This window comes from Pristiophorus japonicus, chromosome 3 (assembly GCF_044704955.1).
Source record: "Pristiophorus japonicus isolate sPriJap1 chromosome 3, sPriJap1.hap1, whole genome shotgun sequence".
Lineage (NCBI taxonomy): Eukaryota > Metazoa > Chordata > Chondrichthyes > Pristiophoridae > Pristiophorus > Pristiophorus japonicus.
In genome coordinates this window covers 109,325,609-109,346,748 of record NC_091979.1, presented here as the reverse complement: position 1 = coordinate 109,346,748, position 21,140 = coordinate 109,325,609, and the positions used below count along the sequence as shown (strand labels likewise).

General features: G+C 45.1%; 1 protein-coding gene across 9 annotated transcripts in view; it reads left to right on the top strand.

Moving 5' to 3' along the window:
• erich2 (glutamate-rich 2) overlaps positions 1-21,140 on the top strand; it is a 326,385-nt gene that overhangs the window by 102,698 nt on the left and 202,547 nt on the right. For 8 of the 9 annotated variants that reach the window (XR_011592662.1, XR_011592663.1, XM_070875669.1 and 5 more), the window contains one exon: positions 109-145. The exons of the other annotated variant lie outside the window; for it this stretch is intronic. Coding sequence is in view for 6 of the 8 variants with exons in the window: in XM_070875669.1 (XP_070731770.1) it covers positions 109-145 (37 nt within the window). In the remaining 2 variants the exon portion in view is untranslated. The remainder of the gene's footprint in view (positions 1-108; positions 146-21,140) is intronic. 9 annotated transcript variants of the gene reach the window in all.

Here is a 21,140-nt window from a genome sequence, read left to right as displayed (position 1 = left end):
TGATACTACTTTAAATCAACTGTTCAATTTTTGTCTGAGTTAGTTGGAGAAAGAAATGTTTTCACTGTTGTTTCCTTACCGTGTCTTCTACTTCGTGTTCTTTTGTAGGTATATTTATTGTGGAGCCTTTGCAGGTAATGGCACGGTAAGTAGGTACTATACTTTCCCCTTGTGTACCCAAACTTGTGGAAGACCACAGTTACCATTATTTATGTTGATGAAGTGAATGTAGAGGATCTAAGTATGACATTAGGGCAAATTACACAAGGCAAGGATCCCTGAGCAGAACTCCAATCGGCGGGAGTGCAGATTGGAAAATCAGGCTCATAGTTCAGTACATCCAAGTCACAGTGGTCCCTATTTTACAGTAAATCAGGCGCACTGACTTCCAGGCCTGATGTCTGATTCGGACTTCCCATCAAGCAAGGTTCTGTGTTGGGAATAGACCATGCCACGAGAAATTTAAATTGCCAACAAATAGTGCATGAAAGAATTGTGAATTATGTAACATGTTTTTTATTTTGTTTAAAACTTTATTTTGACATTAGAAATTTCAGTTACTGAGGAAAAAATGGTGGATAAATTTTTTTTCCACAAAGTACTTTGATTCAGTTGGTTCACCAAGAATCTGTGATGGTGACAGCTGATAAGGTTTTCCTGTTACAAAATGTTGACCTATGGTTTTTCCATTGTGGGATTTTGACCTACAGGTTATCATTATAAATGCATGATACAAGAAGTGAGCTTACTGTGTACCAGAAGTGTGTGTTATATGAAGATATTTAATAACATATGTATCTATAGATATATTCAAAAATAAAAATAATATGTAGTTCCAGATGATCACACTTCAAGTGGGAGGAGGCTTGTCTGAAGCATAAACACTGGCACAGACCTCTTGAGCAGAATGGCCTATTTCTCTGCTGTACATTCTATATAAATTTTCTTCAAGGGATGTTGATGCATCGGGGATGGTTCAGAGTAGAACATGAAAGATGGTTGCAGGAATTAGGGGTCTAGTTCTAAAGGGCAATTAAGGATGGGCAATAAATGCTGGCCTTGCCATCGATGCCCACATCCCATGAACGAATTACTATTTCTTATATAAAAAAGAAATTTGATAAGGTTCAGAAACGGGCATGAGGATCGCGATGGGCGATCTGCCCGCGCCCATTGAAAGTAATGCAGCAGCACTTGAAATTCGTGCTGCCTGCTAATTGACACGATTGAAGCGGTAAGCCCAGCAGAAAACGTGCTGCTGGTTGACTCGGTGTTAGCAGGGGGCCCAATTTCATGGGAAGTGATCTCTATTTAAAGCTAACCTGTAGTGTCAAATGCAGTCTGCACTTCTTAAAGGGGAGTGCTTTCTGAAATAAGCTATTTTTGTTGCAAATTATTGTTGCAAATGAAAGTGGAAGGTAGCTATGGCTCAACAGGGCAGAGAAAGGGCACTGATGTTCTCCGACGCAGCACTGGAGGCCTTAGTGTAGGGTGTCGAAAGGAGAAATCAGGTGCTGTACCCTCAGGGGGCCAGGAGGCCCTCCAGTCTGACTATAAAAATGCAGTGGAAGCAGATTGCTGAAGCGGTCAGTGCCACCAGTCTTTCCTCCAGGCCTTGGATCCATTGCCGAAAGATATTTAATGACCTCACATGAGTGGTCAAGGTCAGTAAATGCATCTTCAGATTCCAGATCCCACCAACTGTACCACTCACTAGTCTTACACACTGCTCAATGCATCACACCCCTATCACTCACCTACCAACAATCTCTATCAACCATTACTCATACCTCACATTCATAGTTTCACCTCACCCTCACACATTTACCACTGTTGCAAGCCTCACGCCCATATCTCACACCTTGCACACATTGCCAGCTATCCAACCATGACAGACACGTCACCCAAACACATTGCATCACACTCACCGATGCACTTCCCTTTCTCTTGCAGGCCAAGGTGGTGCATAACCGGTGCCAGCTAACAGGCAGAGGGCAGGCACGGCTGCAGTATCTGACACAGCTGGAGGAGACAGTGCTTGACATCATTGGAGGGGCCATCACTGAACCAAAGGCGATCGGCAAGGCTGTAAGTGTTGATGATGATGGTATGCTCATATCTAATCCTCCTCACATCCCACTACCCCCTCATCGCATAATCTCTTCTTGCTTACAAGCTGCTAATGGTGTAAGCATGCATATCTTGCTTTCGCCCTCTCCCCTCACCACACCCCTACCCTATGCCATTCTCCTTTCAAATAACCGAGAACTGCAATCTTGACAGGCAGTGGTGGAAGAACAATAAGACAGTGATGATGAAGACACACAGTCACATCCAAGAACTCTAACCAGCCCAGCCAGTGCAAGAAGTACAAGAGGAGGAGAGTGATGAAGAAGAAGAGACACTGTCACAATCTGACACTCGCAGGCACCAGCTCAGAAAATGGCACCTCGCGTACTTTAGAGGGAAGTATGGAGGCGGGATCTACACTGGTGAGTTACTGGGCACGAATGGCCTGCAGCCAGGACAGGGGGAAAGGGTAGCGCAAGTGCCAGCTCGCCGAATGATGATGTCACACACGAGTTCTGCTGCAGAAGTCAGATGAGGACTTTGATGGGGATGTTTTCATGAAGAAGGGTGATGGGCATGCACACAGAAATGTTTGGTGCATTGACGGGCCTGCCAGAGAGCCTGTTGTCACTGTCAAGAAGCATGGAGGGGTCTGGCTCTAACCTTGCACAGGGCTTTGCGCAGAGCTTAGAGCCCATGATTTCCAGGATGGAATCTCCATTAGAGTATTTGTGGACCCAACCATGATGCAGGGTCTGATGGGCGATGTCTGAGCTTCCATTGCAGCACAAGCGGGAGTGACCCAACGTATGGGTGCTGTAGTGGAAACTCAGACCTCAGAACCTTAGACTTCTGCCAGCATGGCTGCATTTACCATTGTGGAAAGGGGCTTGCAGGGTGTCACAGCAGTCCAGCAATCTGTCCTCCAACAGATTACTAGAATTGCTGAGGCACTGCACTGGGGGAGTGGCAGTGGCTCCATGGAGCACAAACTGGCTGACTTCTCTCAGGATGACAGCATTCGTACTTCCACCACTGCTATTCTGCCAGTGCCATTGCTGTTGCTGGTCAGCCAGCCAGGGCAGAGTGCTGCTGCTCATGCTGAGGTGGAGCAGTCTACAGCCGGACCTTCGAGGCCCAGAACTGCTTGATGTTGTCCTGTTAGGCCATCTGCAGTCTTGCCAATTGGAAGTCAGCCTTGCACTAGCCATGCTGCAGCCACCATTATAGCACTTTGTTGGAGCTCTAGGATAGGCAAAGGCACACAAGAGACAAGTAGTAAAGGAATGCACACGGATGATTAGTTGATGTGTAATTATGGAATCAACCATTTATAAATTATGTGTAGAATGTTTGTTTTATGGTGGCTTTCATTTCAGCATTGTAGCCAAGAGGACGCTGTGATGTTCTGTGACAGAGAGATGGTAAAGTGGGGAAGTGTTGAACACTGGGGATCTGGGGTTTCATTCAGCGGAGCCGGAGTCTGATAATGCGCTCCAAAACAGGGATTTGCAGGCTGCCTCCTCCCTCCTCCTCCTCTTTCTCCTCTTCCTCCTCCTACTCCTCTTCTTCCGGTCGAGGAACCCATGGTGGCAATGGCTTCGCCCTGATGATGGCCAAGTTGTGGAGGATGCAGCAGACCACCACGAATTGGGACCCCCGCTGTGGGGAGTACTGGAGGGCTCCTCCCAAGCGGTCAAGACAGTGGAACTGCTGCTCGATGATGTTCCTGGTGGCAGCATGGCTGTCATTATAGGATTGCTGGCCATAAGTGGTGGGGTTAGCAGCGAGGAGTCATCAGTCAGGTATAAAGCGGATAGCCCTTGTCGCTGAGCAGCCACCCTCGGGTTCGATGTGATGGCTGGAAGATTGCTGGACTGACGCAGGATGAAGGCATCATGACTGCTGCCAGGATACTGGGCTTTAACCATCATGATGTGTTGGATGAACCGGGCATTCACCATCATAATGTGCTGGGCGTGTTTGCATACCAACTTCACATTATGTGAGTGGTACCCTTTGCTGTTATGGTATATCTCAGGATTGATATTCGGCGTCCGCAAGTCTGTGAATGTGCAGTCTGCACATTAGAGATTGGAGAAGCCCAATATCCTGGCAAAGCCATGTGTGTACTCTTCCTGCTTTTCTTGGTTTAGGGAGAAGATAATGAAGGCCCCTTTCCTAGAGTATAGAGCCTCAGTGACCTTCCGGATGCAGCAATGGATGGCGAACTTTGAGATGTTTGCTGTGTCGCCTATTCCAGCCTGGAAGGATCTGCTGATGAAATTCAGGGTCACAATCACCTTGAGGACCACTGGCAGCGCCGTCATTGCCTTGTGCTGAGGTTGAAGGTCTAGTTCCAAGAGGTGGCAAGAGTTCCGTGACCACCTCCTTGGTGAAGCGAAGCCGCCAAACACACTTCTCCTGGCTTAGGTGCAGGCAGGAGAAGTGCTCCCTGAAGACCCTAGGTGGGTAAGTACTCCTGCTGAGAGCGTCTTCCTCCTCCCTCTGCGAGCAGCTTATTTCCTTTGCTGCCTCTGTTCCATCTCCCTGTCAGGCTACAGCATAAGGGGGACTGTAACTAGAGCCCCCATGACTGGGGGTGTACTCGGAGGACTTCCAGTAGGTCAATGCCTTCGCACTGTCCACCAGCACGCCCTGCACATTTTAACAGCTTTTCAAATCTCTTTCAGCAACCCAGTATTCATACAAAATCTGCAAGAGCCAGTACAAGAGAAATAATAAACTTACCTACAAGTTAGATGTTTCCCTTCAAATAGCGCTGGTGGGTGGATCCCTCGTGTAGCTGAACATGTGTGTGTTTAGTTGAAGGTGTTGATTGGAGCGGCGACATCCAAGATGGCAGGTCGTGCATCAAATCAGTGTTACACCCTGACTGACGTCACAATCTGCCTATTCTACATACTGCCAGCGCTATCGCCCTCACCAAAATGGAGAACAGCAAGGGCCGCGCCAGAAGTGGGCGGAGGCGAGGGGGGGGGCGCCGTTTTATTTTTTCAAAACCGGCTTTAACTACTGGCGCTAAGGTGTCGAATTTCTCAGCCTAGGCTTCTTAAGTTATGAGAAGAAATGTTTTTATTGGAGGAAAAAAGTTAAGAGAAGATGTGATCTACATTTTTGAAATGGTGAGTGACATGAATGATGTAGATGTAGTCAGAAATTTCATTTATTCTAAAGGACAAAGAAGTGGATGAGTGGAACAGAATCCCATCAAACGTTGGTTATAATATATTGATTAAATCTTTCAAAAATAAATTTGATAAATATCTAGTAAAGAATGAGATTGGAGGCTACAGAATTAGGTCTCGTCTGAGATGATCAAATACTCCATAAGAAAAATGGTTTCTCGCTTTGAGACGAGGGACTGGTATCTGTGGAGGACAGCAAGTCAGGCTTGAATAGTGGGGGATAGATGAGCGTTCTGGAATTTTGTTTGATTAGGGAGTATTTATATAGAACTTCCTCACAGGGAGATAAATGGGTGGAAAAGGCAGACTTTACATGGCCTGTGGGAAAATTGGCTTGATGGGCTAAATCATTTTTTTTTCATTCTTCACTTTTATTTCTTAACTGGCATGTACCTATGAGATGTCAAAATATTTTCAATATGAAAGGAAATTACTTACCACTGTTACTGAAAGAGGATCCTCCATACTTGTCAAATTGGATTTACCCTGAGCCCAGTAATATGGGACTGAACCTTCCCAATATAAACCATATCAAACCGATTATTAGCAATTTTTCTTCAAATTGATAAGTAAGATGTAAGGTGAGCAAATTCTGTAATGTAGTTAACATCTTTATCCTTCCTCCTTCAATCCCATTAGCACAAAACCCATTGTGAGTAATCTTCTAGTCCTGGTAATAAAGTGGCAGAACTGGAGCATGCTCTTTGCCACACAGTAACTTCAAGGATTTCCTGCCAATTTAATATATTCAGATTTATACAGGTGATAAGATCCCGACATATTTTGAGACCGCCACTAAAGATTTGGATTGTCTACTGCTTTTGTATTGTGGGATAGTTAAGAGTTGCTGCTACCTGAAATATCCCAACAGTGGTGGCACTTAGAAAGCTCAATGAAAGCTTTCTAGTAACCATTCAGAATATAAACATGGAAACCAGCAAGTTGAATTGTGTGAACACAACATACTGGATAAATAAGCTGGAAACCTGGGTTTGGGAAAATGAGGCTGAGAGAATAACACTGCAGATTTGAGAAAATTGCCTTTGGCGAAAGGAAGTGAATTATAATTCTGTGCTCGTATATCAGCTCCACAGTTTACAATGATGACCTTGGCTCCTCTGCATTCCCACTGTACCAGGAGAGCAGTCAGGGATGCTCCCTATCCCTTATCCTATTTTCCTTTCCATAAAGACTGCTAACGTATATCAAAATGAACTCAGGAAACCTATTTTTCCCAGAACATACACCAGAGGTGAACAGCAATGAAATGAGGCACATGCATTCACCATGGTGGAACATACCATTGGCATGTTTTTGCCTGGAATTTTCCGGGGTGGTAGTAGGTGCGATTGGTGGCGAGTCGCGTGGGAAAATTGTTATTTTTAACAGCGGGTCAGGAACCCGCTGTCATCTCGCTCCCACACGCCTTTGCTCCAGGCACGTCTGTCATCACAGAACCGACCTGACTGGCAGTGGCTGGTGACCCAGTTGAAATCATTATCAAGTTGTTTACAGGCACTTAAGAGCCTTTCCCCTGCCCCCCAACATTTTCAATTTCCCTGCATGGCCACGGGATTCACACAGCTCGGGAACCATGCCTGTTAACCTGATGTGGGAGTTCTGTGGCCATTGTTCCAGCTGATTACTTGACAGTATCAAATGTACAGTAAAAGCTTCCACCTGACAGATGATCATTTTCCTCAGACAGAAACTGTTGCTCAGTCCATTTCCAGCACAGATTCTGCAGGCTGCAAGCCTTTCCAGCAAAGTCTCCAAACAGTCTCACCTCATTGGAAGAACTCTCATTATTGACAGAATGCTTCTGTCATCTGTACTCACCTGCCATTTATTCCATCAACATGGGTGCCATTTATACTTTCTCACCTTGGTCCAACACCAGCAGCACCAGGCACACCGGCAGCACCAACAACAACACCAACCTTCTCCGCAGTCACCTGATGCTGCACAGAACAGAGGGATTCAGCACCCGAGCACATTGCTACCCGGAAGGCCAGGGATGGCATCACCATGACCAGATTTAGTTAGCTTTACACTGTACACCCATATGGCTGCCATATGATGCTCCAGGTTGGCACCACCCCACACCAACACCATAAAGCATCCCTACAATGACCAAGCTATTCCTTTCACGCTCATCACCATTGCGGGGGGTACCATTATGTCTCACCATTCACTGCAGCTCACTAAGCCACTTCCAAAGGTGCACACAAATCTGTCCAGGACCGGAAAGTGTTGAAAATAAAACATGTTATGTTTGACAGCACATTAACAGAAACTTTACATAAACATTGGATAAAACACCCAAGTGCGGATCCTTGTGTGGTGTTAGTTGGTATGATTGCTGATCTGATTTCAAACATAAGTGCGACTGGAAAAGCACCGAGACACATACACACCTGAGTGAGAGTGTTCCAGTGCACTGACTGTGGAAGAACTTTAACCAGTCAATCTTTGAGGAGTAGTTTTATTAACCGATTATCTTCCTACCCACATTCGGTGCGGCAGCCCCGACCTGCGAGGACCATCAGCAGGCCGGGGCCTTCAAAGGAGCAACGTGGAGCATACCACTTCAAGATACAGCACGTGCTGGAGATCGACGGCTGTGAAGAGGCCGACTGGATTGGATGTCACCGAGCTCCAGGTTTCTGATTGGATCGTGGGCAGGTACAGTTGGGGCGCTGGAGCGGTGAGTGATTGTGGAGCAACGTGATCGAGGCCCAGGAGAGGCGTGAGTTCGGGACCCAGGAGAGGCGTGAGTTCGGGACCCAGAAGAGGCGTGGGCCCCAGGGGCAGCACGGGCCGGCCCACACTGCATATGCGTGCGCAATAGGTCTGTGCAGCAGAGCTGGTCTCCAGTCGTCTTGGTTAATCCTTGCCACTGGACCAAGATCTAGCTCTGTCAAGCCCGTGTGGTGGCTGGTGTGCAACGGCCACCACACGTTAAAAAAATCCACGCACAGGTATCTTCCACCCTTCAACATGTAGTTTGGGACCTGGAATATTAGGTCCTTCTTTGAAACATCTGTGAACTCATCCCTTTTTGCTGTGGAAGCAAGTCATCCTCGACACAAGGGACTGCCTATGATGATGATTGATTGCACTAGGATGAGTGTGAGTGTGAGGGTGGCTAGTGAGATGGTGGTGTGATACTGTTCGAGAAGGATGGGTGGAGGTGCAAGGTATGTTGGTGTGAGTAAAGATGTGCAGGAGTAGGGTAGGAAAGGCAGAGTGATGGGGTTGTGATGAGAGGCACAGCAGGATGAAGTTGAGTGTAGCTTTGTACTAATGCTTCCTGCTTGTGACCTCCACTGCAATCTGCAACCAGACAGTTCTGGTCCCCTGGGGAGGTTTCTTCCACCCATCAAAAGGGAAGAGGACTTCTTTGTGTGCTCTTACTCTTTTCATTGGCATATGGATAGAGTCATTGGAGAGCCTGGGTGCAACCGTGCACCTCTGTGCAGTGCTTGTCAGTGTTTGCAGCACACCAGTGCTGTTGTACACTGACAGCATTATGTTAGATGAAACTTCAAATCTAATGTGGCCATGGTCCCTTTAAAGATCCCGGCTGAAAACGCGCCATGAATGTTGTCACCAGACCCGCTCCATCTAATTGGGCCGGTAACGCGCTTGGCGGACTCCTTATATTTTTAGATATTAAGGGAATTAACGGATATGGGGACAGTGCAGCAAAGTGGAGTTGAGGTAGAAGATCAGCCATGATCTTATTGACTGGTGGAGCAGGCTTGAGGGCCGAATGGCCTACACCTGCTCCTAACTCTTATGTTCTAATAGGTGCGATTAAGGTAAGTTCATTTTCAACAGCGGATGGAGCTAACAGCGGGGTCGCAACCCGCCATGGATACCGCCCACACCAGACCCACTGAGGTAAGCAAAATTCCAGTCAAAGTTTCAGATGCTTGGATAGAACAGTGAGTGTTTTGAGGTATAACCTAGAAGTATTTTGCATGCTGCACGAATTTGCAGAATGGAGAAGTGTTATCATGGAGCAAGTGGATGGGGGATGCAACCACAATCACTGTCAACAGATACTGTCACCAAGCCAAAAAAAAATACTTGCTGAAATTCAGTTGTACAGAAAGTTATGTGGCATGCCTTAAGCAATGAGACCTTTAATTAAATGGAAAATCTGCCTAATGCCCAGTCCTGCTCACCTGTGCACAATGCAGTGGCTGATGCACCATTCCTATTAGTTTTCTCTGCCCAACCTGAACTGCCACAGAAACCAATCTGTTAATCTGCTGCTTTCTCATTCAACTACTTTAACAGATAACCGTTTGGACCATGTTGAAATAAATTGCAACCAGTTTCCCTAAAAATGATTATATATTGCAACGTAAGAACATAAGAAATAGGAGCAGAAGTAGGCCTTTTGGCCCCTTGAGTCTGCTCTGCCATTCAATAAGATCATGGCTGATCTGATCTTGGCCTCAACTCCACTTTCCTGCCTGCTCCCCATAACCCTTGATTCCCCTTTCATTCAAAAATCTGTATATTGCCACCTCAAATATATTCAATGACCCATCCTCCACAGCTCTCTGAGGTAGATAATTCCAAAGATTCACGACCCTCTGAGAGAAGAAATTCCTCCTCATCTCCGTTTTGAATGGGCGACCCCTTATTCTGAAACTATGCCCCCTAGTTCTAGATTCCCCCACGAGGGGAAACATTCTCTCTGCATCTACCCTATCAAGCCGCCTCAGAATCTGATATGTTTCAATAAGATCACCTCTCATTCTTCTAAACTTTAATGAGTATAGGCCCAACCTGTTCAACCTTTCTTTATAAGACCACCCTTTCATCTCAGGATTCAACTTAGTGAACCTTCTCTGAACTGACTCCAAAGCAAGAATATCCCTCCTCAAAGAAGACCAAAACTGTACACTACTCCAGGTGTGGTCTCACCAACACCCTGTACAGTTGTAGCAAGATGTACCTACTTTTATACTCCATCCCCCTTGCAGTAAAGGCCAGCATTCCATTTGCCTTCCTAATTGCTGTACCTGCGTGCTAACTTTTTGTATTTCATATACAAGGACCCCCAGATCCCTCTGTAGCGCAGCATTTTGTAGTCTCCATTTAAATAATAATTTGCTTTTTTATACTTCCTACCAAAGTGGGTAACCTCACATTTTCCCACATTATACTCCATCTGCCAAACGTTTGTCCACTCACTTAATCTATCTATAATCCCTTTGCAGGTTATTTGTGTCCTCTTCACAACTTGCTTTCCTGCCCATCTTTGTATCATCAGCAAATTTGGCTACATTACACTCAGTCACATCATCAAAGTAATTAATATAGATTGTAAATAGTTGAAGCCCCAGCACTGATCCCTGTGGCACCCCACTAGTTACAGTTTGCCGACCTGAAAATGACCCATTTATCCTGACTCTCTGTTTTGTGTTAGTTAGCCAATCCTCTATCCATGCTAATATATTCCCCCCAACCCCATGAGCTTTTGTCTTCTGCAGTAACTTTTTATGTGGCATCTTATCGAATGCCTTCTAGAAATCCAAATACACTCCATCTACTGGTTCCCCTTTATCCACCCTGCTCGTTACATCCTCAAAGAACTCGAGCAAATTTGTCAAACATCATTTCCCTTTCATAAAACAATGCTGACTGTGTTGTGATTTTCGAAATGTCCTTCTACTACTTCCTTAATAATGGATTCCAGCATTTTCCCAATGACAGATTTTAGGCTAACTGGTCTATAGTTTCTTGCTTTCTGTCTCCCTCCTTTCTTAAATAGGGTCATTACATTTGTGGTTTTCCAATCCTTGGACCTCTCCAGAATCCAGGGAATTTTGGTAGATTACAACCAGTGCATCCACTATCTCTGTAGCCACTTCCTTTGAGACCCTAGGATGCAGGCCATCAGCTCCAGGGGACTTGTCCACCTGTAGCACCATTAGTTTGCCTAGTACTTTTTCTCCAGTGATAGTGATTGCTTTAAGTTCCCCCTCCTTATAGTCCCTTGCTTATATATTATTATTGGTATACTTTTAGTGTCTTGTACCAAGAAAACCGATACAAAATATTTCTTCAAAGTCTCTACCATTTCCCTGTTTCCCATTATTAATTCCCCAGTCTCATCCTCTAAGGGACCAATATTTACTTTAGCTACTCTCTTCCTTTTTATATACCTGTTGAAGCTTACTGTCTGTTTTTATATTTCTTGCTAGTTTACTCTCATAATCTATCTTTCTCTATTATTTTTTTAGTCGTCCTTTGCTGGTTTCTAAAAATTTCCCAATCCTCTGTACTACAATAATCTTCGCAACATTGTAAGCCTTTATTTTCAATTTGATACCATCCTTAACTTCCTTAGTTAGTCACGGATGGTTCGTCCTTCTCTTAGAGTCTTTCTTTCTCACTGGAATATATCTTTGCTCAGAAATATCTCTTTAAATGTCTGCCACTGCTTATCTACCATCTTACCCTTTAATCTATTTTCCCAGTCCACTTTAGCCAACTCTGTCTTCATACCTTTGTAATTGCCTTTATTTAAGTTCAGGACACTAGTTTGAGACCCAAGTTTCTCACCCTAAAATTGATTTTGAAATTCTACCATGCTATGATCACTCTTCCCTAGAGCATCCTTTACGATGAGATCATTAATTAATCCTATCTCATTACACATTACCAGATCTAAAATAGCCTGCTCCCTGGTTGGCTCCACAATGTATTGTTCTACGAAACCATCCCTAATACACTGTATGAACTTATCCTCGAGACTACCTTTGTCAATTTGATTTGTCCAATCTATGTGATGATTAAAATCACCCATAATTATTACAGTACCTTTCTTACAAGCCTCCATTATTTCTTGATTTATACTTTATCCTACAGTGTAGCTACTGTTAGGGGGCCTGTAGACTACTCCCACCAGTGACTTATTTCCCTTATTATTTCTTATCTCCACCCAAACTGATACTATATCTTGATCTTCTGAGCCAATATCATTTCTCACTAATGCACTGATCTCATCCTTATATGTGAGATTAATATTTCTTACTTCACTGCTTCCCCTTTGTGGCAGTGTTGGGTGTGTGTCTTCTGGAACATAACCTATTCTTAATTCTAAGCAGTTCCAAGTGGGAGAAATAAATATGGTGATTAACTGCTGAGTGTCAGCACTTGCTTCTTGAGATTGAGGTGTCCCTGTACATTTTTATACTGAGCCATGAGATGACCATGTAACTGCTAGAACTGTACCTTGACACTGCAGTGGCCCTGTAACCTTTTGGCACATGTACCATTTGAGTTGGAGTAACTTATAGAGACGGCTTATTTGTGCCAGCTCTTGCCATGCCCCTGTTGTTGGGCAATGTCTCAGCATGTCCAGAGATACGCATGGGAGCAAAACTGCTGTACAGCAGTGAGGTATCTGAAGCTTTGCCTCAAGATTCTCTTAAGCAGATCATCCAGCATGTGGAATCCAGACAGGACACTCCTGTACATTGGATCCAAAGGTCTTTCCTGCCTTGGTCAGAGTATTTAAGAGAAAAAAGTATAACTGCTTAGGTTCTCTGTCATTGGGTAACAGGCCACTTAGAAAATCATAATATGATTAGGCAGAGTCAACATGGTTTGATGAAAGGGAAATCGTGTTTGACAAATCAGTTGGAGTTTTTCGAAGATTTAACTAGTAGGATGGATAAGGGGGAACCAGTAGTGTATTTGGATTTTCAAAAGGCATTTGATTATGTGCCATATAAGAGGTTATTAGACAAAATTAGGACTCATGGTGTCGGGGGTAATATATTAGCATGGATTGAGAATGGGTTAATGGACAAAACAGAATAAACAAAACTTTTTCAGGTTGGCAGGCTGCAACTAGCGGGGTATGGCAAGGATCAGTACTTGGACCTCAGCTATTTCCAATCTATATTAATGATGTGGGTGGAGGTCTGAGTGTAATGTATCCAAGTTTGCTGATGATACAAAGTTAGGTGGGAAAGTAAGCTGTAGAGAGATATAGACAGGTTGATCGAGTGGGCAAGAATATGGCAAATGTAATACAAGTGTGAAGTTACCCACTTTGGTAGGAAAAACAAAAAAGCAGCATATTTTTTGGATGGTGAGAGACTGGAAAATATTTGCACTCAGAAGGACCTGGGTGTCCTTGTATCTGAATCATAGAAAGTTAACATGCAGGTACAGTAAGTAATTAGGAAAGCAAATGGTATGTTAGTTTTTGTTACAAAGGGATTGGGGTATAAGAGTAAAGAAATCTTACTACAATTATATAGGTCATTGAGGCCATACCTGGAGTACTGTGTACAGTTCTGGTCTCTCTATCAAAGGAAAGACATACTTGTCTTAGAGGGAGTGCAACAAAGGTTCACTAGACTGGTTCCTGGGATGAGGGAATTGCCCTATGAGGAGAGATTGAGTAGACGAGGCCTTATATTGCTTAGAGTTTAGAAGAATGAGAAGTGATCTAATTGAAACATATAAAATTCTTAAGGGGCTTGACAGGGTTAATGCCATAAAAATGTTTCCCCTGGCTGTGGAATCTAGAACACGAGGTCATAGTCACAGAATAAAAGGTAGCCATTAAGGACTGAGATGATGAGAAATTTCTTCACTCAAAGGGTTGTGAATCTTTGGAATTCTCTAACCCAGAGAGCTGTGGATGCTCAGTCACTGAGTATATTCAAAACAGAGGTTGATACATTTTTGGGAACAAAGGGAATTGAGGGATATGGGGATAGTGCTCCTATTTCTTATGCTCTTATGTTCACTGGTGGGAGGGGGTTTCTTTGTAGATAACCCTGGAATTACCATGTCTTCTTCTTAGGCGGTCCCTCGTATCGAGGATGACTTGCTTCCAAGCCAAAAAGGGATGGGTTAACAGGTGTTTCAATGAAGGACCTAATATTCCAGGTCCCGAACTACATGTTGAAGGATGGAAGATGTCTGTGCATGGATTTTTTTAATGTGTGGTGGCCGTTGCACACCAGCCACCACACGGGCTTGACAGAGCTAGGACTTGTCCAGTGACAAGGATTAACCAAGACGACTGGAGACCAGCTCTGCTGCACGGACCTAGTGCGCACACATATCGTAGTGTGGGCTGACCCGTGCTGCCCCTGGGCCCTCACCTCTCCTGGGCCCCGATCATGTCGCTCCATAATCTCTCGTAGCTCCTGCGCCCCGACCTCGCCGCTCCTGCTGTACCTGCCCCCGCTCCAATCACCGACTTGGATTATGGTGACGTCCAATTCAGTCGCTTTCTTCACTGCCGTTGCCCTCCTGCACCAGCTTGCACTGCTCCATGGAGTGGTGTGCTCCTTTTAAGACCCCGACCTGCCGCAGATGTTCCCTGGCAGGTTGGGGCTGTGCCGATGCAGCAACGACCTGCAAGGGAACATCTGCGGCAGGTCGGGGCCTTAAAAGGAGAGGCGAGCGTGGCGGCCTGGTATCAATTACCATGTATTCCATAGTGGACTGAAGTTATGTTAAGTGGTTGTCCACCACTGCATGCTATAAAGTTGATGAATGGTAAATCCATAAATTATGTAAAGGCATTTATAAATATTTTCACCCTTTCCGAACACATACATTTCAGACAGTTGAGTTGGAATTTACTGCTCATGTCCAGGTTTTATAAGATGCCAAATTTAGCTTGCCTTTGAATTATTTTACATAATCCAGTTCAAATTATATTCATAGTTCAGAAGCCCAAACCAATCAGAACAGGGATAAGGACATAAGAACATAAGAAATAAGAGCAGGAGTAGGCCATACGGCCCCTCGAGCCCACTCTGCCATTCAATAAGATCATGGTTGAACTCATTATGGACTCAGCTCCACTTCCCTGCCCGCTCCCCATAACCCCTTATACCCTTATCGTTTAAGAAACTGTCTATTTTTAAGTTAAATTTACTCAATGTCCCAGCTTCCACAGCTCTCTGAGGTAGCGAATTCCACAGATTTACAACCCTCTAAGAGAAGAAATTTCTCCTCATCTCAGTTTTAAATGGGCGGCCCCTTATTCTAAGATCATGCCCTCTAGTTCTAGTCTCCCCCATCAGTACCCCCAGGTCCCGCTGTACTGCAACACTTTGCAATCTTTCTCCATTTAAATAATAACTTGCTCTTTGATTTTTTTTCTGCCAAAGTGCATGACCTCACACTTTCAAACATTATACTCCATCTGCCAAATTTTTCCCACTCACTTACCCTGTCTATGTGCTTTTGCAGATTTTTTGTGTCCTCTCTGCATCCACCTTGTCAAGCCCCTCATGATCTTATACGTTTCGATAAGATCACCTTTCATTCTTCTGAATTCCAATGAGTAGAGGCCCAAACTACTCAACCTTTCCTCATAAATCAACCCCCTCATCCCTGGAATCAACCTAGTGAACCTTCTCTGAACTGCCTCCAAAACAAGTATATCCTTTCGTAAATATGGAAACCAAAACTGCACGCAGTATTCCAGGTGTGGCCTCACCAATGCACTGTATAGTTGTAGCAAGGCTTCCCTGCTTTTATATTTCATCCCCTTTGCAACAAAAACCAAGATTCCATTGGCCTTCCTGATCACCTGCATACTATCCTTTTGTGTTTCATGCACAAGTAGCCTCCAGGTCCCGCTGTACTGCAGCACTTTGCAATCTTTCTCCATTTAAATAATAACTTGCTCTTTGATTTTTTTTCTGCCAAAGTGCATGACCTTACACTTTCAAACATTATACTCCATTTGCCAAATTCTTGCCCACTCACTTAGCCTGTCTATGTCCTTTTGCAGATTTTTTTGTGTCCTCCTCACACAATGCTTTTCCTCCCTTCTTTGTATCATCAGCAAACTTGGCTATGTTATACTCAGTTCCTTCTTCCAAGTCACAGAAGGGACATTACTTGGGAAAATGCTTGGTTCTGAATTTACATGCTGTTTGCAGGTGTTTCCCGTGGAGTTAGAATGATCCAGTGATATTTCCATGACTCAAATGTTTGCAATCGTGTCATTTATGGTTGGACTTGGATCCTCCTTGAAATCTGCCACGGAACTTAATAAGGGTAAATAATAACAAAATATTGCCAGCATCAGCTGATATTGGCTGAAGTGCTTTTAGTTTGCAGCCTATAGCCTGGAGAAGTTGTTGAGAGTGATCTCTGCATCAACATGTAATCTTTTGGGAAACATTTTTTTGCAGTGCTCATATATAGAAGAGGATGTGTATCTGACAGACTGAAGATCTGTCAAGCCACAGGGAAATTTTCACCCTATCCAAATTGAGGTTCAGATTCAGCAACAAGGGATTCCCAGTGGACATTCCTTGATCAGCATTTTAATGAAAGAAGAGGAGGAAAGCAGAATGGAGAAAAGCAGAGTGAGGCAGTATCTGAGGAGGATGCCCCCCCACCAGATATTAACCCCCATAAAAAGTATATAGACCACTCAGATATGGGATCTGAGTGAGCAGCTCGGCATTAGGATGTTATGGTTCACAAAAAAAGGCGACTGATGACATGTGACAGCTTCTGCAAGAGCAGCTGAGATGATCTGACCAAAAGCTCTGCCTGTGGCTGTCAAAGTAACCATGACGCTCAATTTCTATGTGCACTGGGCAACCTGCCAGCAAGTTTACGCACAATGGCTGAGAGCATGGAGGAGTCCAGCTTGAACTTGTGTCAGGGCTTTGCACAGAGCATGGAGCCATTCTGTCGAACATGAAGTAACTGGTCAGATTCATGAACAAGACAGTGGCTCCCACCATGATGGAGCCTCTGTTGACAGTTCATCCTGCTGCCATGGTTGACTGCTGCCATCTTGGCTCTGAATGGGACTTCCAAAGCACCACATCACTCCTGCACTCTGTTCTCGTACAAAACCATCGGAGTGCTGAGGTGCTGTCCCACTAGAGTTACCTTCGCTCTGTGGAAGCACCTGCTGTCCTCTCGGGATGATAGCCTGTCTGTGCCCGCACCACCCACTCCACCATTGCCCTTGTCATTGCCATCCAGTCAGCTGGGCCATACTGCCCTGGCCCATGCCGAGATGCTGCAGGCTGCAGCGGGGCCCTCAAGATTCAGAGCTTCTTGAGGTTGCCAACCACGGTTATTTGAAGTGTCTTCAGTGGAAGCTCAGCAGCCTTTCATTTCCAAAGCTGTAGCCACTGGGGATACATCTCACATGAGCACTAGGTAATAGGTAAACAAGCACAGAGGATAGGCGCTAAGAGATTGCACAAGGGTGATTCTTAATTATTCCTGTTATATATGGAACATATGGAATAGAGTTGTTGGAGTAATTTATTTTCTGGATTTGGTATTGGTGTTAATATTTGTAGTCAATTGAGGACCACACCAATAAAGCTAGACTGAAGAAATGAAATCAAATAGTGGTAGTAAGGATGGTAGTGATAAGGATTGCAGGACTGTTGCCGTATTGGGGATGGGAAGGATGGTTCAGGTGAAGCACTCTTGGGCACTGCCGATCGATGCTGCTCCTGTTCTACCTATTCTTCATACTGTTCTTTCTTCTCCACTTCTTTCTGTCCAGATGATGGTCAGGGCTAGTCCCTCTGTATAACAAAGTTATGCAGCATGCAGCTCATGACCACAAATCTGGAAACACGGTTAGGTGTGTACCGCAGAGTCCAGGCCTGAACAGTCCAGGCAACGGAAGCAATGGATGAGCATGCCGATGGTCTTGTCAATGATATTTCTGGTGGCAAAATGGCTCTCATTGTAAGCTAACTCAGAGTCTGTGCCCGGGTTCCTAACCGGAGCCATGTCTTGGATGGATATCCCTTGTTTCTCAATATCCAGTATGTGACCTGACGGCTTGGTTGCATTGAGGACTGACGCAGGATGAATGAATCATGATTGCTGCCAGGAAACAGTGCACAGTCCTGCATGATGCGCTGAGCCTGAGGTCACAAACAGGCTGCACATTCAGGGATTGGTATCCCTTTCTATTGAAAAAGATGCTAGGCTGCTGCTGGAAAACATACAAAGCAATGTGGGTGCAGTCTTTGGCACATTGGACCATGGTGAAGCCTAGTGTTTGCCTGTCCTTCTATGCTCTGTCCATTGGGAATGTAATGTATGTGTTACTCATGGCGTAGAGATTACAGACTGATTGAGAGTTGCAATTTTGATTACAGACTGTTTGAAAGTTGTAGTTTTGCATTTAGAGCTGCTCCTTCTGAATTTTGCTGAGTTCTCAATTAACCAGCTAATCAAGCAAATCTTGAAAGGGACTTCAGAAGAAAAATGTAGCTGTAATCTTTATTGTGAAGTTGTATTAAAACTAATATAGCTAAAAATGTCTATTTTGTACAAGGTGAACAGATTACAAGTGGTTAACCTGTGGAATTCTCTACCGCAGAAAGCTGTTGAGGCCAGTTTGTTCGATATATTCAAAAGAGAGTTAGATATGGCCCTTACGGCCAAAGGGATCAAAGGGGATGGAGAGAAAGCAGGAAAGGGGTACTGAGGTTGAATGTTCAGCCATGATCTTATTGAATGGCGGTGCAGGCTCGAGGGGCCGAATGGCCTGCTCCTGCACCTAATTTCTATGTTTCTATGTTTCTACAAGTAGAATTTCAAAGTTTGCTTGGAGATGACAAAATTCTGTAATGATAAATTGTTTAGTAGAGACTGGTGTTGCTGAAATTGATCCACAGACTTCATGTTGGTAATTTTAGTACAAATATGTAAATATGAATAACACTAACTTTGATCTCAAGATGAATGAGTTTTACCTTAAAAAGAGCTGAAGAAATACTGCACATTAGAAGTGGAACAGCTTTAAAAATGTAGAATAGATTTTCATGGAGGTTCCGCAAGACTGGGGCAGTCCAAAGATTAGAAGGTAGATGCTAATTTTTATTTTCTTGCCCCCCCACCCCAGGTTGTTTTCAGGCAGTTGAGCCTTTGTGTCTACTGATCACCATCAGCAGCCAGACAGCTCTGGAAATCTTGGAGGCACCACACAAGCTGCTGCTGGTCTGCAACTTACATTTCTGGCCCCTTCTACTGTTGCTGTGCTCTACTGGGGGGTGAGGGGGGGGAGGTTCTGGCCCCTTCTACTGTTGCTGTGCTCTACTGGGGGGGGGGGAGGGGGGCGGGTCTATGCTGGAGTGCTCCTGGACCATGTTAATATTCAAGGACAGGAAATAAACTTTAGATGAGCTGCTCCTGTCCAGAGCTGCGGCACTGGGAATCCAGGAAAATCTAACCCTTATAAGATGGCATGATAATTTAGCAAGGCAAAGCAAATATCTTAAAATTGCGCAGTTTATAGTCCAATGATCTGGCATTAAGTCACTTTAATACTAACTGGCTGTGAAATTCGGTTCCTTAGTGGCATAGTTTTGGCTGTTTCTGTAAAAAAAGATGTCCGCCTGGCTTCCGCCCACTTCAGGTGTGGCCCGCGCTGTTCGCCATATTGGTAAGGGTGCTAACGCAGGTGAGACGTTGTGCCGGCAGTATGCAGAGCAGGCAGACCGTGGAACACTGACGTGGCGCACGACTTGTCATATTTTGACGTTGCTGCTCCATTCAACACCCTCTCCAAAACACGCACAGCGTGCGTTCAGCTGCACGAGCGTCACCCTACCAGCGATACATCCAACTTGCAGGTAAGGTGATTAATGCTTTTGTACTAGCTCTTGCAGAGTTTGTAAGAGTGCTGGGTTGCTGGAAGAGATTTCAAAAGTTGTTAACATGTACAGGGAGTGCTGCTGGACATTGGGAAGGCGTTGGCTGCTACTGGAAGGCCTCTTGAGTACAGCACTTGCTCCCAGTCATTGTACTGCAGCAGGACAGGGAGATGGAGCAGAGGCAACAAAGAAGGCAAGCTGCTCACAGAGGAAGGAGGACACTCTTACACATCTGGAGTCTTCAGGGAGCACTTCTCCTACCTGCACCTAAGCCGGGAACAGTGTGTTCAGCGACTCTGCTTCACCAGGGAGGTGATCACAGAACTCTGCCACCTCTTGGAACCAGACCTGCAACCTCAGAACAGTGCAACGATGGCGCACCCAGTAGCCCTCAAGGTGACCGTAGCCCTGAATTTTTCCGCCAGCATATCCTTCCAGGCTGCAACAGGCAAAAAGCAAACATCTTGCAATTCACAGTCCGTCACTGCATCCGGGAGGTCACAGAGACTGTACGCTAGGATAGGGAACTTCATTGGGCCCGAACTTGGTCAAAATCAAGGCCTGCCCAAGTGCCACCCAAAGGACCGCCGATAGCCACTGAGAGACTGGGCAGTACCTTGCCAGGAAGATCCTTCAAAAAGAGATGGCAGTACCACCCAGCAACAAAATAATGGCTTACGCCGTCAATCTGAGCGGCAGCAGGCGAGAGCTCTCAATCTCAATTGCAAATGCAATCCTCACCAAAGTGCGGTCGAGGATTGAGTTAGGCCCAGGGAGGGGGGAACACTGAAAAATAAAAATATTCACAATAAAAAACACCGGAACACCTTCAGAGGACCCCATACAGGTAAAACGCTGAAAGAAAAAAATTAAGCCATGTTCACTAACCTTTTTTGCAGATCTTCGTACTTACTGTTGGGGTTAGACCTGCCTCCACACAGCAGTCCTTCCTCCTGCTGCCGCCGACTCCCATCCACACCAATATGGCAGCTTGGCGGGCGGGAGGTCACTTACGCGACATGGCTATCAACGGGTGGTTCCCAGCGGTACTCCCTTCCTGCCGGCATCAGACCAAGAGGAATTCGTCATCGAGGGGAGAGCGCCAAAAAAAGCCAATTTCGGGACCATTGTCTTTTCTCTAAACAATGACTTCACATATGTGGTTCTGCGGGCGCTGCATCTCAATGGTGAGATCATG